Source organism: Limanda limanda, chromosome 3, assembly GCF_963576545.1.
Source record: "Limanda limanda chromosome 3, fLimLim1.1, whole genome shotgun sequence".
NCBI lineage: Eukaryota > Metazoa > Chordata > Actinopteri > Pleuronectiformes > Pleuronectidae > Limanda > Limanda limanda.
The window spans coordinates 16610108-16623903 of record NC_083638.1 but is presented as its reverse complement, the minus strand read 5'-3'; the positions used below and the strand labels follow the sequence as shown (position 1 = coordinate 16623903).

The 13796-nt window shown below is 40.4% G+C and overlaps 1 protein-coding gene across 1 annotated transcript in view; it reads left to right on the top strand.

Moving 5' to 3' along the window:
• tln2a (talin 2a) overlaps window positions 1-13796 on the top strand; it is a 91596-nt gene that overhangs the window by 39957 nt on the left and 37843 nt on the right. The window contains exons 4-14 of the mRNA XM_061068781.1: window positions 1932-2105; window positions 2594-2691; window positions 3771-3900; window positions 4138-4290; window positions 5167-5309; window positions 6220-6347; window positions 6612-6675; window positions 6778-6882; window positions 10235-10390; window positions 11087-11188; window positions 12021-12097. Of these exons, the coding sequence (XP_060924764.1) occupies window positions 1970-2105; window positions 2594-2691; window positions 3771-3900; window positions 4138-4290; window positions 5167-5309; window positions 6220-6347; window positions 6612-6675; window positions 6778-6882; window positions 10235-10390; window positions 11087-11188; window positions 12021-12097 (1292 nt within the window). The 5' untranslated portion in view covers window positions 1932-1969. The remainder of the gene's footprint in view (window positions 1-1931; window positions 2106-2593; window positions 2692-3770; window positions 3901-4137; window positions 4291-5166; window positions 5310-6219; window positions 6348-6611; window positions 6676-6777; window positions 6883-10234; window positions 10391-11086; window positions 11189-12020; window positions 12098-13796) is intronic.

Sequence of the window (13796 nt, the reverse complement as noted above, 5' to 3'; positions counted from 1 at the left end):
TGGGGGTCATTGAAAGTTTTGTCTGTCCTGATTGTTCTTTTTGGAGACCGAAATTTTCATTCTGACAAATTTAAGCTTCACGGTGCTTGATCACCAGAATAACCGCTCATACTGTAACTGATGTAAGATGGCACCAGCCCTTTAAGTTGTGTTGGGGTCTGACGGTGTGAATTACAGCCAATGGTAAGAGAAGTGTTTTGGCTTTGGTCCAACCCTGCATCAGCAGGAGGTTTGTGGAAATGCTTCACTGATTGAGACGGGGCAATAACTGAGAATTGTCCAGGCTGCGATGAAGAGAAGTGCACCAAGGGAGGCAGTTATTAAACCCAAACTAAGATCAGAGATGTATTTTAATACTCTCAGAAAAAAAATGGTAATGATCTGCTTCACATTCGTCTTTGAAAGGCTGCCTGACTGATTATTTATGGTTTTTACCGTTGAGTTTGAGCAAGCGTGTTTTATAGTAGAGGTGGATGCCAAATTCTCTTGGCAACTCTGTGGAACACCCTCCAACACAACGAGTTTCAGCTCGGCGTGCCAGTCAAACACCTTCACTCCTGTATGTGAACACATCTCACATAGGAACCAGATTCTGAATGTCTGAGTCAGGGTCAGAAGCCAGCGGAGCAGATGAGGGGCCGCCTGTGTACTTCAGCCATGGACCACACTGACCCCTGACCTTTGACCTCCCCCTCGGCATAGAGGAGACCTGTGTTTCCATTGGTCCCAGACAGGAGGTGCTCTGTTGGGGAGGTCAGAGCTGTCTTCTCCTTCTTCTTCCTGTTTTTTAGTCGCTGTGAATCGCTGCAGTGTCTTTATTTGTTTCTGAACTAGCGGTGTTCCCAATTTCTAGTTTCCCTGTTGATTAAAGAGAAACTCAAATGTAGATTGCTTAACTGTAGGGAGTAGGAAAACAATCAGAAGAGGGTTAGCCTGATGTAGGCAGACCCGTTAAAGTGGGATGTGAGGTTGCTTATCGTTGGGGTTTCCAGACACAGAAAATGTGTAAACACAGTCTACATTTATTGTTAAAATTTTCTAGATGAAAATACTGACAAGCTGCACTGGTTTTATTAGATTTCATATCTGTCCCATGTTGCACCGTGCTGGTTTAAAACATCTGCTGCTGTAAGTGTTGAGCAGCCAAACTGGGTTTTAAAGCTTTTTCACTGAAAAACAGCTGCCAGCTCCGGCCACAAAAGACACCACAGGGGTGAGAGTGAACAAAAACAGTTAATAAAGGTCTGGACAGTTGAACAATGAGCTGGAACTCCCCATAAAACTGAGGGCAGCAGCAGTCTCCTCTGATAATTCTCTGTCCCTTCATCACTACTAGTTTAGCTTTTCAAACGCTATTTTCATTGACCTGATTCATTGTTATTAAAGTATTATATCTGCATTGATTATTGTTTATTTATGTGTTACATACCCATGAACAGTTGAGGAAGCAGACTCACGGCTCAACAGGTTTTTTCCAGTGTATTATTAAGGATATAGTTTGATTTACTTTATATATGGTTAGAGAATGTGAACCGTGCTTTTAGGTCAACACGCTGAAAGTGGTGAGTTGTGTATGTGGGGATTATAATGTAGTGATCGCTGAACCGGTCGCTCTGATTGCACAGCATGTTTGTAAAGGCTAATTGTCTCAGTACAATTATTTCCACATGAGCTTTCCACATTAATATTTGTTCAGGTTGTTGATATTTTTGTCATCGGTGAAGTTACAGAGTAGAGGTCTGATGTTTAAACAGTGGTTTGTTTTCACTATAGCTTTATGTGAAAAAGATGCAGAATTGCTTTTCTGCTTCCAGTTGCTGTGCTTATTTAGCAAAGTTGGATTTCATCACTGTGCTCACGTTTTGGACCATACTGCACTTTTGCCATTAAACAAACTCAACCTCCTCTGTCTTCTCCTATTTTCTGTGCAGGTGTAGCCGCAGCCCGCCTGCCCACAACACCTGCCAGGATGGTGGTGTTGTCGCTGAAAATCTGCGTTCGCCACTGCAATGTTGTGAAAACGATGCAGTTTGAGCCCTGCACAGCCGTCTACGATGCCTGTAGGATCATCAGAGAGAGAGTCCAAGAGGCTCAGACCGGACAGGGTAATACGGATATAAAAATGGACAAGAAAGACAGGTCAGGGTGTAAACTGTAGAAAAAACAGGGAGGCATGATGCTGGAGTTAGAGCCATAGGATGACATCTAAATGCAGCTGCCTCCTGTTATTGGACCAGAGTTTACAGCCCATTTGCTCTGGGACTGATCAGTAGATGTGCAGATGGAGGCGTAACTTCTCCTGGCTGTGACCTGAGCAACAGACCAAAATATGTTGTTTGTCATAGTTCTGTCATGTAGTTAAATTTGGTCATAACAAATCCAGTCGCATGCTCCTTGTTGATACATAATTTGACAGTTCTGGGATCAACTCTGCTATGGATATTGGCATCAACTCTATTACTGAGTTTTCGAAGCTAAAAACTAAGTTTGGAAGAGCTTCTGGAGCGGATATTTTGTCATCCGATCCTCACACATTAAATAACTTGCATCACCACAGTATCTTAAATGCTGACATGTCTCCTCTCTGCTCCAGCTTCAGACTACGGCCTGTTTCTGTCTGATGAAGACCCCAGGAAAGGAATCTGGCTGGAGTCTGGAAGGACACTGGACTACTACATGCTGCGCAACGGGGTAAATACATCAACCTGTGTAACATGACGGTTGCCATGGAGCCATTGTTTACCCAGAGCTGTGGCAAAGGTTAACATGAGCGCCTTGAAGAAGAATAATACAAAAACACGCACGCACACACAGTTACCTTGGGAGCTGTGTGATTGAAACCCTGGAGAAACATGTGTGAATAACACTGACCTGGACATACAGCACAACAGCACACACTGGAAATCATGGTACTCTCTTGAACACACAGGCACACTCCCACACGTACACACACACACACACTCCCACACACAAACACACACATTATTTACTCTCAGATCATGTGCATTTTTTTTTAATGTTGAGTTATTTTCTATTGTAATAACTGAATCCAGACTTTATAATTACAAACTGCTGATTGAGGTCTAACACTAGATAACGATCTGTTCTTATTATTCACAAAGTGTCTATTATAGTTAGGGAAAATTAAATCAAAACAATTTATATAAATTAAAACCACTTTATAAATTCACCAAAGTCAATTAAAACGGAGCAGTTCTGGAAACGGCTGGGAACAAAGAGGATGGACAATATCAGGAGCGAAGCAGAGCGAGGAAATAAAAGTGCAGGATAGTTTTTATAATTAAAGTCCTCCGGTCAGTGGTGGATTCTCAGCCAGCTTGTTTTCTTTAATCTGATTCCTGCCGCTGAAGGCCGACCCACTCTGGCTCCCGTGTTTCTGTGTCTCTCCGTCTCACCACAGCTCTGGCTTCGGTTTTGCAACTCTCAATGGTTTCTCCTCTTAAAAACTCCACCAAAGGCTAACCAGGTAGAAGCCATGACTGTGACCAATCACTCTGAACCAAGTCTCTCAAAATCTCTCCCCCATTGTTGTGATTGGACGGCAGTGGCGGGCTGTGATAGACAGCCGTTAAATTGGGTTTTCTGCCCTATATTCTCCCTATTGAGGCACGTAACCTGGATACATTCGACCATTTTCTCAATGGCTCCTCTGAGCTTCTCTCACTCGTCTTTTTTGGAACATTTTGTTCCTGCATTCCTTTCTTATTAACTATTTTTCCCCCTCTCTCACTTCTGTTGTCTTTGTGCAGGATGTCCTCGAATATAAGAAGAAGCAGAGGCCCCAGAAAATCAAAATGTTGGACGGGGCCGTTAAAACCATCATGGTGGACGATTCCAAAACAGTGGGAGAGCTGCTTGTGACTATATGCAGTAGAATAGGTACATAGTTTATCTCCATCTGTGTTTTTTTTTACCCTCCAGATTTGATTTAGATAGTATTTCTACTTCTTAAAAATCTATAAATAAATAATATCAAATTGACAATTATCCCTTTTTTTTCAGTTTTTTGCAGACTTGCAGATGTGAATATAAAATGCAGAGATCCCAATAAAATATGATAAAATATGATTAAACATGTGCTATCATGATACTGAAAGAGTTGTTTTTGGATTCCAGGCATCACCAACTACGAGGAATACTCTGTGATCCAGGAGTTGGTGGAGGAGAAGAAGGAGGACGGGATGGGCACGCTGAAGAAAGACAGGACACTGCTACGAGACGAAAGGAAGATGGAGAAGCTGAAAGCCAAACTACACACAGACGATGACTGTACGTACAGTAGAATTATATTTGACTTGATGGTGTACAATCAAAGATCTAAACATGTCAAAGCAGGTTTTTTTAATGTTTGTGTCTTCATTTTACCACCTACCTGTAATATCTACCATTTCTTGCTGGAAACTGGGAGTGGTATGTTGAGATCTTATGACCTCAGGTTGGATTCTTCCTTCTCCAGTTAATCGCACATCCACTGCCACATAATCCCATCTTGAATTTAGACCGACAACAGAATTATAGAGCAAGATGCATTGTTTCCTTTGCACGACCAGTTATACATTTCAATTTATTAGGCACAAATTACCCATAACACTGCATACTCAGTGATAATAGAGCACATCTACAGGCCGCATCCACTGGGCCTGATAATTGTGATTGAGAAGTTTTGTATCTTAATGACTTTTGTTTGGACAAACTCAACAAGGTAAAAAGGAGATTTTATCATAGTTGACAAAAAGTCAATGTCCCTTCAGCAGACTTCTCCTGGAAGATTTTAAAGTTTCTCTGAAGAGCAAAACAGGCGTTTTGCTTATTCTGTCCAAGAGAGATATCCAAGTTCCTACATATATACAAAATAACAAATATATTTAACTTATTCTTATACTGAAGCATATGTTAAGCCTGTTAAGATCCATATTACCTTATTTTTTTTATTTGTTCTCTGCTGTAATTGCTCATATTGGACTATAATACTTAAAATAATATATAGATGAATCATTTTTAAAAGAAATAACTGTCTACTACTTTTGCTCAACTACTGCTCTGTTTTTGTAAAGCAGCCTTGGGTACCTTGAAAGGTGCTATGAATACAAGTTAATATAATAATTATTATCATCTGATCCCAGTGATTGTGTGTTGTGTTTACAGTGAACTGGCTGGACCACAGCAGAACATTCAGGGAGCAGGGCGTGGACGAGAACGAGACGCTCTTGCTCAGACGCAAGTTCTTCTACTCGGACCAGAATGTGGACTCCAGGGACCCGGTCCAACTCAACCTACTTTACGTACAGGTCTGACCCTGTTTTCATGTCTCACGCTACGTCTGTTCCCCTCGAGGCTCCATATCAATCACTTGAATCAATGACTGTTGAAGCAGGAACATGTCCTTCTAAAGAACAAAAGAACCGGAGGGAAGTTGTTCATTTGGAAACTAACAATTTCGTAGCACTTAAATGGCACTTACTTATAGCACTTTGTAGTTTTGCTTTTTGAACAAATTTTACTTGCTTGATTCTTCTTGTTCTGGGTTTGTATCCTCATGGTTGAATGCACGTATGGTAAGTTGCTTTGGATAAAAGCGTCAGTTAAATGAAATGTAATATAATGTAAAAGTTGTTGAGCCTCTAACCAAATGGACATTAGCTTCTTACTCCTTCCTTATTGGTCCTCGAAATGACATTCAAATATTTGTCATGGAAAAGTTACTTCAATGACCTTAAAATGATTTAAATGGAACTCTTCCTTCCTCATTTTGTGCCTTAGATCTATGAATATACGTATATTTTAAACTCTGTTTAGTGCAGTGTTAAGCTGCAAATACTCAGCCATGTCTCTCACAAGTTATTTTACTCAAAATATGTCTTATCGTACTGTATAAAAGGGAGAATGAGATGACAGCACACCATTGCTCCAACCATACAATTATACACAGAAGAGAATGGAACCATAAAGCAGGATATACACATATTGTACCACCTGTTTCTTCCTCATCACAGAATAGTGACAAGTAGCAACCAAAATGTTCACTGACTGATAACTTTTGGATAAATATAGAAGGTTGTGACAAATAATGTGCGATAAATAATAATCCTTATTGGGAATTTAATGACTGATACTGACCTGAAATCATAATGTGTATATATCCTTAATGCAGTTGCTTCTACTTTTACCTAATGAAGGGAAGTATGTTTTGTTCTTCAGGCTCGGGACGACATCCTGAACGGTTCTCACCCTGTTTCATTCGAGAAGGCCTGTGAGTTCGGAGGGATTCAGGCTCAGATCCAGTTTGGACCTCACATGGAGCACAAACACAAACCTGGTTTCTTAGAGTAAGTGTCTGCACAGTGATATTTTCCACTGGTTAAATTCAGATTACATGTATAAATCATTTGATCGGAATAAAAATGACTTAAAGTTCTAAAGTTAGTATGAGCAGAAACATTTTTGTTCATTTTATAAATCCAGCATTGGGAGTTAATAAAATCCTTGGGAGTTATTAGTCCTTTTGATATGAGTTTTAAAGCAGTAAAAATTTAAAGACTCTTTGATATGAATTTCATGTTCTCCTGTGTTTCTGTTTTTCTCTCCTATAGTCTGAAGGAGTTTCTACCCAAAGAATACATCAAGCAGAGAGGATCTGAGAAGACGATATTCCAGGTGTGGTCACAATCCTCTGTTGATTTGTTCTTAACGTCAGCTTATCCCATGATTGTGCACCGGTTGTTCAGATGTGTAATGTTTGCATAATTTAACCACCAGGATCACAAAGACTGTGGAGAAATGACAGAGATCGAAGCCAAAGTGAAATATGTCAAACTGGCTCGATCTCTGCGGACGTACGGCGTCTCCTTCTTCCTGGTCAAGGTAAGTTGAAAACTTTCTTTTATGTCTGTGCTTTTACCCCAAAAATGTGTTAAATAAAATTCCACTGCAGCATTATTTTCAAAGAAAATATCATTCACCCTCAAAAAGTGGAAATCTAGCCTGAAGACTCTGTTTAATTTCTTTCTTTTTAATTTAAAAATGAGGACAAAGGTTTTGGAATTAGTCGAACTGTAGTCGGAGCCTTTTTATCTCTGGAGTGTGAAATCTGTTCTAGTTGGGTAAAGAGATTGGAAGCTCGACCCTGCAGGGGAGCAAAGTGTTTGAATCCACCTGAACATTCATAGCGTCTCATCTCAGGAACAATTTCTATAAGATAAATGATAAAATGCCCTTGGTACAAAAAGTTTTATAATGTAGTACCACGCTGCAAAGGCCATCACAAAACATTGAGTGGATCAATGCTGGGACCTTGGGACTCAGAGTCCCAGAGGTGGTTCAGAAAAGATGAAAACAAGTATAATATGTAATGGATAATGAAGCTGCGCTTTTAAGCCTCATTCATTCATTCTGTTTATTCAAAACATATAAAATATTCAATTACCATATTTAAAGGGAAAAAAACTGCAAAGTACGCTGCATGTTTGGCTCCTCGTTCTACTAATATTGGTCTGATGAAATATTGCAGAATGAAAAATTCCTTCCTTTTTCTTTTTATAAAAATTATGTCTATCATCGTGGGTGACCTTCCTCCAAGTACTCCCTGCTTAAGATGTCTTTTAAAATGCAATTTACCTTCCTTGTCCTATATACCCTACTTTTATTGTAAAGCGGGTAACAAAAGACTGGTACTCTCTGTTATTCCACAAAATTAAAGTGTTGGAAACGCATATCTATCATTTTTAATCTAAAATCAAGTCATTAATTTCCCCAAACAAATATCCCTTTACTAGTTCAGTGTCCGATCTAAACCTGCCTGTTTGGATTGGGTTGCTTGCTTGGCCTTTGTTGATGCTGGTTGCAGTTTAATTCTGAACCTTTAACAATGACCTGCTGCCAGTAAAGAGCGCCGGCTGGACTCAGTCTGATGAACCCTGAACTGGAGAATCCGTTGTAGTTGCCGTTGTCGTGAACGCTCTGTTTTCCTGATCGACAACGTCACTTATGTTGACGGTTCCCAGCCTCCGCTGCTACAGAGCGCTGGGTGCCTGTTTATTTCAATTTTATTAATATTAAAAGCACCAAATTCAACACTGCACTTCCTTGGGCCTTTAACCATACACATGCCAAGTGAGAAGCCGATAAGATGAATATTTTTTTTGAGATATGCGTGTCACATACAGACAACGATTTCTGGAATTATTTGATAATTAAATTTAGAACCATAGAAACAGACAAAAGTCCATACATTTTCCCCATGCGTCTTTTCCTCTCTCACCAACTCACAGCGGTGGCAACTCATCCATAAGGAATTCGTTTTTGCTCCTGGATGGAAACCAAATGTCGTCCGTGCAGTCGAGCGTAGTGCTCGGATTATTTCAGAACAACTGGAGAGTGAGGGAACCTGGTAGACGTCTCACCGACAAACTCAATTAAACTCTCCCAAAAAAGTCTAACTGCCGGCAGACACCTGCTGATCGGGGAGATTTGCTGATTTCCACTCGTACCTGTGGAGCTGCTGATATGACATGAGTGACAGATAAACTCTCTTCTCTTTCGTTCTTCCCTCACATCATCTGTCGCCAGGAGGAAATCCTGCATGAAGTCACAGGAAGCTTCATCGTCTGCGTTTAGAAATTGCTTTCCAGTTGTCACCTCTCATTGCTCAGCTCGTGTAGAATATGAGATCGGTCCTGGTATTAGCTTGAAAAAATAGAAATTTCACACGTGTTGCTGCTATCGACTCTCTCGTCTGACACTTTCCAGGTTCTCATCAGCAAGCGATGACCAAACAGGGCTAAATGTAATCAAAACTTTATTAAATCGGAGCTCAGCTTGTCAAGTCTCTTGCACATTCCCCAATGCTGTTGGTCCACACTGTTCTCTGCCTTGAATTCCTTCTAAAGCCTCAAATACACAAATCGTTCCACTTCTTGCCCTTTGGATCCGTGTTCCCCCTGATCAGTTTGACGTCTTATCTGCTCACCTCTGTCGTTCCCGTCATCCTCAGGCGTCAGCCAGTGGAGCGGAAACATCTTAAAAATAACCCTGGAAAAAAAAACAGGAATTCAGCCTATAGTCCTAACCCGTACAACCCCTGGAGGCCCCGGAGAGTTTACTGGCCCTCCAGGACTTTTTACACGACTCACCTCTTTGCCCTCACGTCACAGCCCATCACATTCTGTCCATCTGCTCCCCAACTGTAGAAACGTTTGCTGCGGCCGTGCAGGGGAAAAAAGGGGGTGAAGAAAACTGCATGTGTGTCAGAGAGCAGCTGGAGGATGGAGAGGTTTAGTGAGGGCAGGGGGAGGATGAGAGATGTTGACAGGCAGATAAAGATGTGATTAAGACTTCACATTTTAATTACTCACTGAGATTTTTTTTTGTACTGGTTCAAATAATGAATATCCGTCCTGGCAGATCAGCGTTGAATTTGTATTTCTTGAACTTTAGCTGATCTTTAAGTGATTCCAGTAAAACCCTCAGCAGGCTGACAAATGAATTTATAAAGAGTTGGTGCCTCAAGGCAGTGAAGGTGACATTTAACATGGTTTGCTGGGGTCGTTTTGCTCGATCATCTGTTTAAATTCAATCATTCTGCCTTTTTTTTATACAATATGGTCTAATGAGGATAATTGTTTTGCAGTGTCATGTTCTATGTATCTTAGGAAAGGAAAGTAGGAACATTATGTGACAAATATAAAGGTCTTAGCGATTAGCAGCCAATAACTGAGACTAATGAAACCTGTGACTTTAATGCCTGTATTTGTCAGTGAATAATAAACCACTGAGGTTTTTTGGTTATCAGGGATAATTTCCTTGAGAGAATATTTTATAATATTCTATATTATAATATTCTATATTAGTTATTATAATGTTTTAATTGTTTGTTGTGGGGAGAGAGAATGGGGGAACACAAAGGTCCGGGTCAGAACAGAGCCCGCAGCTGCTGCAGGACGACTGAAGCCTCTACTTTTACTTATTTTTTAAGCAATATCTATATTTGCCTTTGATATTTATTCATAAAACTAAAAATGTTTTAGATGTTTTTCATTTAACTGGAATAAAATGCAATAAATAATATCTGTAGCAAATAAATTGAGATAATCGCTAAATCAAAATGTGTGACTGGGGGAAACATTTTTAACCTTGTTGTTCTTCTTCAGGCCAGTAGTAGTAGTACATCAAGCAAAATTTATATAAGTCAATGCAAGTCATACATTGTGTTTTGCAGGAAAAGATGAAGAGTAAGAACAAGCTGGTGCCACGGCTCCTGGGCATCACCAAAGAGTCGGTGATGAGAGTGGAAGAGAAAACCAAAGACGTGGTTCAGGAGTGGCCACTCACCACAGTGAAGAGGTGGGCGGCGTCGCCCAAGAGCTTCACCCTGGTACGACACACACACACGCTGGACAATCACAGAAAACACACTGGAAACACTGGTTCTGAATATGTGTCTCCACTCAGCCCACACAGGGATAATATCAATGAATATGTTGTAAGTTAGTTTGACTTGCTGGTACCAACAATTCCTTCAGTGTTTAAATCCCTCTAGAAAGCACTGTAGTCTTTCCCTTGTGCTCTTCACTTACTCAACGGACTCTTTTGTCTTCCACGTCAATAACCCGACTTTGATTCAGCTGCCAGCCGCTAAAAAAAATGGATTTAATCTTGCTGATCTGGTTGACTCACCATCTCTATTAAATTAACATGGGCTCTGCGTCTCTCTGTTAATTTAGCAGAGTGTGTTCCAGAATGTGTAGTTTGATTTTGCACCCTGGAGCAGCCCTCGATTTACCCGGGGAAGGTGACAGAGGATGATAGAGGGATCGTTGATCTTATTCTGTTATACAGGATGTACATGTATATAACTGGAGAACATCTCAGAGTTATGAGATGTGTTATGTGTTGCAGCAGTTTGTCATCCAACTTAATATGCAGTACTCATCTGAAACTAGGACCCAGGAATCGACATCCTCATCATATTAAATATTCCTCAGCCAGTGCAGAGGATACTTTTCTTACAGTCCTGTATGCATATTAAGGATGGGCCTGTGTGTGTGTGTGTGTGTGTGTGTTTGTGTAGGACTTCGGGGAGTACCAGGAGAGCTACTACTCGGTGCAGACCACTGAAGGGGAGCAGATCTCGCAACTCATCGCAGGCTACATCGATATCATCCTGAAAAAGGTGAGACATTTAACTCCGGGGACACGGATGAATCGTGATGACCCGCTCTCCTCCTGTGGCAGATAGAGTCTCAGATCTGTGTGTGTGTGTGTGTGTGTGTGTGATGTGCTCGGGCTAAAAGGAGGTGCTGGTGTGTCCTGTAAGAAATAACCATGCGATGCAGAGCAATCAGCTGACCCTTTCAATATGAAAGCAATTATAATTAACTATCAGAAGCATTAGCACTTGTTAAATAATGAGTTGAAGTGACCTAGGATCATGAGTTGACTGAGTGTAAGCCTATTAGTGTTCAGTGCTTCACTGGATGCATTATATATCCCGTGCTATTTCCTTAGTGAAAAAAATGATTAAAACCTCTTTAAATTTAAAACTTTATTATCTACTTTGTATTCAGTAAAACATGTTCACTACCCACAATCCTCAGGTGTAATAGTGACGTCTCTGATTGGTGGACCACACTGTTACCATGGAAATCTTTAGCACAATTGCGAAAATTCATGTCTGCCAGAAATGGATGGTCCAGTGTTACATTGCTTTGACCAAAGACCCTGAGTTCCCTCTCTAACATGTTTTTTTGAGATAACAGAAAGAGTCCAGAGGCGTTAATATCACGACAAGTCAGGTCATGTACCCGGAGCACAGTGTTTGTGAGGACCAGCGCAAAGGTGAAAGACTTTTAACACTGTCTTTCACCTTTACCTTTTTTTTTAAAATCAGATTTCAGTATTTTCCATGCTTTGAGTCTAATGTTTTATGCTCCTGATTCATCTCGTATAGCTGGTTGTTCTGGCTCCTATGATCAAACACTGTGTTTTTTCTCTTTTTCCTGCAGAAGCAAAGCAAGGACCGTTTTGGATTGGAAGGTGATGAGGAGTCGACCATGTTGGAGGAATCTGTATCGCCAAAAAAGTAAGTGTTGGTATTATTTTGTCACCGTCACAGAGAGTTGTTGTCATTCTGTTAGCCAGTGGTGAAGTAAATCCTCAAACATACTCAATCAAAAGTAGAAATAAAAAGACAAGAATGTACACAAGTAAAAATAAAAGTACCAAATTATTTTGTACTTGAGTGAAAGTAAGTAAGTACATGCTTTTAGATATATACTTAATATATTATGAGTTAAAATATTTTCTGATTGTAGCCTATTGCCTAATATAACTAGATCATTATGGCTGAGCCTCTTTTGAATCTATTGAGGGAGGCGGGATTTAATGTCACCAGTCAGCTCTGATTGGATAGATATGGAAAACCATGTGAACATGTAAGGCGATGCATTGTAAAAATAGAGTGGAGTAGAAAGTAGAAATATTTGTTGATATATGTAGTGGAGTAAAAGTAAAATGTACCTAAAAATAAATCTACTGAAGTAAAGAACAGATATTTAAAAAAGGTACTTAAGTACAGTAGTTAAGGTAATGTACTTCTTCACATCCCACTACTGCAATTGGCGACTTTGAAAACATAAAAATAGGAAAAACATGCAAGCCTCTGCAGAGATTTCCTTATGTAACTATGGAAATAAAGCCCCTAGACGTCCAACATGTGGCTCTATAGATTAATCCCATATGTGGTGCTTCACTGTGCTATAATCCAGATAAAACCACCGTGATGTGGATGCTTCTTCCATGAGCAGCAGCAGCAGCAGCATATAAAACTCATCGCAAACTAAATATCACACTGGCTCCTGTTTCAATTTCCTTCTCACTGCTGCCCCCGGACCACAGCTCGCACATCCATCTTCCAGGACCTCATTTCATCACACGAGCACTTCCTTAGCCGGACTTTATCCTGAGAGATAATCGTTATGTGAAGGAAATTTCATCGCACTGGAGTCTGGAAAGGCTCTATCGAAACATTTCCTGTGCATTAGCTCATTTATCCACCGTGGACTCTGTGTGCAACTGAAGCTCTATTTCTCCATTCTAGCCTCAATTGATATTTCTATCCTGTGTTGAACTGAGAGAATATTTGCTATGCTTTGAAATTGTTATTGTGTATATATTTTTGCTTTTTGCTTTTATCTGGGTGTTGTGCACAGGGCTGAAGGCAAATGTCTTTAAGGCTGTAAACACATAGCGAGCCAAAGTGTGGAAGGCTTTATCTGAGGGAAAACACAGCAACGCTTTGTTTTGCAGGAGTAGTGTGTGTGTGTGTGTGTGTGTGTGTGTGTGTGTGTGTGTGTGTGTGTGTGTGTGTGTGTGTGTGTGTGTGTGTGTGTGTGTGTGTGTGTGTGTGTGTGTGTGTGTGTGTGTGTGTGTGTGTGTGTGTGTGTGTGTGTGGCTCACTGTCACAAATTCATACAACCACATTGCCTAGTCTTAAATAGCTCCTGTAAACACACACGGGTACAGACGACAACTACAAACATTCTCTTTTGCCTCTTTTTTTTCTCACTGATGTTTTCCCTCTGTATGTTCTTGGCCTTACTATAGATGTGCACAATACAGCTGTTTGTTGCCAAAATGCAGAAAAGCTAATTTGTCTGATGTGTGTATTGTTCATGCCTGTATGTTGAAGTAGGCATTTTGTCTATTAAAATGTTTTTGTCAGATCTTGTCACAACTACTATTTTGCCCGTAGCAGTAGCGTATCTAGATTTCCAGGGACC